The 4,893-nt window shown below is 33.0% G+C and overlaps 1 protein-coding gene across 1 annotated transcript in view; it reads right to left on the bottom strand.

Annotated features, from left to right (window-relative positions):
• The window catches only part of LOC21401651, a 4,692-nt gene extending 666 nt beyond the window's left edge, over positions 1–4,026 (bottom strand). The window contains exons 1-4 of the mRNA XM_010109962.2: positions 3,810–4,026; positions 2,636–2,750; positions 1,165–2,362; positions 419–564 (exon numbers count right to left, since the gene is read on the bottom strand). Of these exons, the coding sequence (XP_010108264.1) occupies positions 419–564; positions 1,165–2,362; positions 2,636–2,734 (1,443 nt within the window). The 5' untranslated portion in view covers positions 2,735–2,750; positions 3,810–4,026. The remainder of the gene's footprint in view (positions 1–418; positions 565–1,164; positions 2,363–2,635; positions 2,751–3,809) is intronic.
• Between the last annotated feature and the right edge of the window lie 867 nt (positions 4,027–4,893).

The raw sequence follows: 4,893 nt of genomic DNA, 5'->3' as shown, positions 1-4,893 counted from the left end.
TCCCTACACACATGCACTCTTCTAGTCTTCTTCCAAGTAACAGCAAAGTAAAAAGTCCTTATAAAGAAGAAGAATTTGTTTCTATTTCTTTAATAAAGCGTACTTATTAGCCAGATGTATCAAAGAATCACCCAGCTCAAGCAACAAAATAATACGTCTCTATAGAATGTATGTGTTTGTCGCACTACTCAAAAACAAAGGCATTATCCTTAACTAAAGTATGCCATAATATGACCTTGAGGTTCACGGCCCTAACAAGTCAGAGTGACCTTTTGGTATTATTCGAAAGTACATTCTACGCTTCTAACATCACGAGAAATAGATAAAGGCCGTCTATAAGCCCCTCACATCCTTCAATAAATCATAAAATTTACATCAAATAGGTATGTAACAAAAAGAGAGGAGTGCAATGGAGTACCTTGTACGACCCAAGCTTTCGAGCTCTGCGGGATGCATCATAGAGAAAACTATCATCTATAAAGACACAGCTCTCTCCAAGCTTCGCCTCATCACTCAAGTCAATAGTTTCCAGGCCAGAGTCGGCAACAATAGCACTGGAGTCATCTGAACATCATTTAGAAGAGAAGCAAGATGAGCAATAACAGATGGATAAAAATATGCACCATACTCTTGTCAAATTATCAATGGCTTTGTTAGACAAGTTGTTTACATACCATTTTATGCATGTTTCACATAACAACTGTCTCTTCAAACAGATAACAGGTTTCTCATCTCTTTAAAGCATCATCATTACAGAGGCGAGTTTACTTTCAGTCGACATGTGATTTATTGTTAATATATACGTTACCAGATAGAACAAAATACATGTTTCTCTAGAAATAAACTTCATTTTTAGGTCCATTAAGATTAATATCTTAAGATACATGGACAACTAATCATTCGACATCGTCCATTTAATTCCCCTATAGATGTAAAACCTAAACCTCACCTCCAAGTAAAATAGCAGTTACTTGGAAAAGTAAGAACCGAGAGGAAAATCTAATAGAAGTATGGAAGAAGCCTAAGAGAGAACCGACGACAATTCAAGCCTTCACTAGAAAACATGAGAATGATAAAAACATAGAGGATAAGTAAGTATTACAAGGCTGGTCATTGAAATAAAGATCTATAGTTGGTATTGTAAATAAGAATTTAAGAACAAACCATTTGATTCCAGTGACAGGTGACTACAGGAGAAAGCAAGTTGCTTCTCTATTGCTCTGTCTTTAGTAGACATAGTTGAAGCTGGTGTAGATGAAAGGAGCTGTCTACGACTATCAGAGACAAACTCTTCTGCAGATGAGATATCAGATGAATATCCAGGAGTATAGGTGGAATCCCTCGAGATGGAACTACTAAAGGAAATAGTTCCTGTTCCTGTTATGGTTTCTTCACCAGATACAACAGAGACAGCAGTTTCAGACAGGTCACTCGAAGCACCAAAATCACACCCTCCATCATCACCCAGAATATCAACTGGTGATGATGCTTCCAATGATTCTGCAACACCTTGAGAATTTAGCTCCAACCGTTCATCTGAATTTTCATTTGTCAAAACATTGATTTTACCGGGTGCCAATATAGAGTCAGACTTTTCATGGCTATCCATGGACATTGCATTTTTTAATTCACCCGCATTCTCATGTCCAGTGGATATATGACCTAGCTGCTTCTCAACATGACCAATTGCACTGATCGGCACTGGTGATTGCTTTACCACAGCATCTGATGAAGTTTCTGCCATACTTATCACTGATTTATTATCTCCACAGCTACCTATGGCGGCATCTCCTTCTGGTGCCATTGCTTTAGTTTCACAGTTTACAGGATCCACTGAAAGAGGGAAAAAATCTTGGACAACACCAGAACAAAGTTTCTTTAAAGCTCCACCCATGGCGTGTACGTGGTCTTCAACATATTTAAATGTATCATCCAATGGTCCAACTGCATGCTCCTCTCCAGAATCAACATCATTGCTCAACTTTGAGTTTTCATTTGAGGAAACATTACTTTTCCTGGCTGCTAATATAGAGTCTGGATCTTCATGAATATCTTTGGACGTTGCATTTCTAAGTTCATCTTCATTATGGTGTTTAATAGATATGTGACCTAGATCCTTATCTGCATGATCAACTGCATCAATTTCTGCTGGTGATTCTTTTGATTCAGCATCCGAAGAAATTTGTACGATATTCATCACAGAGTTATCACATTCATCGTTACTATCTGGAGCTGCTGCTTTAGCTTCATATTTTACAGGATCCAGGGAAAGAGGAAACAAATCTTGGACAACACCAGAACAAAATTTCTTGAAAGTTCCACCGACGGTATGCACATGGTTTTCAACGTATTTAAATGTATCCTGCACAAGAGAGAAATTCAATCATACGAAACGATATAAAAACTGCAAGCCCACAAGTTCAAGCAAGGATCCCTCCTTAACCTTTAGAGAGATACAGCTTTTTATTTCCATTTTGGACGTAGACGGGAAAAAATAGTACATTAAATATGGAGAAAATTAAAAAAGATATGAATGTCAACAAAAATTTACCACGGCAACTTTTAAAAGGAATAAAAAAAACAAAACAGAGAGAAATAGATATACTTTAAGAAATATGAACAAAGCCATTCATACCTGAATCATGATATCACTGACGACCTCTGGAACTATTCCTTCAATCTTATGGTAAATGTTTCCAGTCCAGTTCATACCATCACTTTTTGAATCCTTCATGGATAAAAAGCTTCACCTACATTCAAATCAAATCAAGTAATGTGAAAAACTTCGATAGCTCGGGTAAACTTAATATCACTGCTTCAGAAAACTACATGTCAGAAGATTACAGGATTAGTTTGCATAGCAGAAAATATCAACGCAAAAGCTATAAAAGAATACGATGAGAAAGAGAGAGAGGCATGATTTTTCCTATCAGCAAGGTTTACCAAAATAAAGCAATTCTTTCATTCTAGTAAATCCCATAGACAAAACTCGAATTTCATTGAACTAACAGCAATAAGAAATTGAAGATTAATGGAAGATGAGGCAACAAGTTTCCTCATAAACAATAATGATAACGAAAGTCGAAACAGTAAACCAGAGACGGTCCAAGAGTCTCAAAAGCCAACATCTTAAGTGGGTAAGGAAAGAATTCCCAAGAGCATTATAACAAATATAATCAGTAACAAAAAACTGCAGAAGTTAGATTCTAGAATAGCTGAAAGCCCACCTGATGAGTAGAACCAAGAAGAAAATTATATCAAATAAACAAATTGATCATAATCATATTGATCATAATTTTAAAAAAAAGGAATGATCCTTTACGGTTTCCAATTCCAAATAAATATATACATAGTAATCGCCAAAGCAATTTCTTTGTAGCCTCAAAAGGAAACAAATAAATGCAAGTGATAATTAAAGCTCCAATTTTGGCATAATCATAAATCCATTACAACTTTTTCCATACAAAATTCACATAAAAACTCGTAGAAAAATTGAAAATGCCATTTTCTTTCCAGAAACAATTCTTTGAAATTTCATCAAAATTTAAGGCAATTAATATAACACGATCATACTGAAAAAAAAAAAAAAAAAAAAAGAAAGAAAAAAAAAAACTCCGTCTTTATCCAACAAACTCACACATATAAGCATTAAATACAGAAGGTATATTTATATATACATATACATGCATAAATATAAGCCAGTTTCTTCGGCTGGTGATAAAGCAAAGAAATTCGTGAAGAATTTTCAAATAAATGAAAATATTATGAAGTGAAGAAGAAACAGGAAAAAGGATCATATTGAGGATTACCGGAAACCTGGAGGCGCCGGTGAGGGTGAAAGAGGAGAAGTCGACGGTGAAGCAAAGTTCATGAGCAAGGCGAACCGGTGGCTGGTTGTGGTTGATGACTTTTGGTACTAATAACTCACTCTGGCTGCTTGCAGGGGTTTTGGGAACTTCCTTTTTTTTTTTTGGAGAAAATATTAGGGTTTAATGATGATTATCTTTTCAAATTAGTAATTAGATAATTCTGTTGGGTATTAAAAAAATCCAGATTAATAATTTTAGTAAAGAAATTAGACGAGATAAAGGTTTTTCTTTTTTTTTTTCACTTTGAATTTCAAATTTATATAATAAAATTATCTAAAGTTCAAACTGTGTATATATATGGACGTTTTATAGGGACGTTTTGTATATGGAATCTTTTTTTTTTTAAAGATATTATAGTTATTTTATGCTTCAGTTTTAGAGAATGTTATACATTTTAGTTTTTTTTTTTTTTTTTTTTTTTTTTTTTGAAAGCAAACATAGTTTTTAGCTTGTATCTGAATTTCTCTAGAAAAAATTTCCTAAAAAATAAAAAAAAAAAAAAAAAAAATTTTTTTTTTAAAAAAAAAAAAAAAAAAAAAAAAAAAAACTATGTTTATAAAATGAATACTAAAATCTTTTTGGAGATATTTATGGTCTTTGTGTTTCTCATTAATTCTGAGATAATAATTCGTGTGTTTGGCCCTTTGTTTTGTTTTGTTTTTTTTTTTTTCTCATGTTCGTTTTTGTTTATGTTCCATTTTAGTGCCTTTTCGAGCCCATATTCCTTCGAAGTGGTGGTTGTGTTTTCTTATATTGTTGGTCTGCTTTCTCAATGAAACAAAAAGAATTTTTCACAAATTTGAATAATTTCTTGATTTCATACCAAACAGATTTTAGAATTATTATTATTATTATTATTTTTTTTTTTTGCTGAAAGAATTTAAATTTAAATAAAGTAAAAGAGAGGTTCTAGATCGTATATTTACTATTTAAAAAAAAAAAAAAAAAAAAAAAAAAAAAAAAAAAAAACTGCTTTGTGCTGAATGAAAATTTTGAGGAAAAAGAGAGGATTGTTACCTGGTCA

Source organism: Morus notabilis, unplaced genomic scaffold (assembly GCF_000414095.1).
Source record: "Morus notabilis unplaced genomic scaffold, ASM41409v2 Scaffold79, whole genome shotgun sequence".
NCBI classification, from domain to species: Eukaryota; Viridiplantae; Streptophyta; class Magnoliopsida; order Rosales; family Moraceae; genus Morus; species Morus notabilis.
Note: the sequence above shows the minus strand (reverse complement) of the source record. Positions and strands in the feature narration are given on the sequence as shown.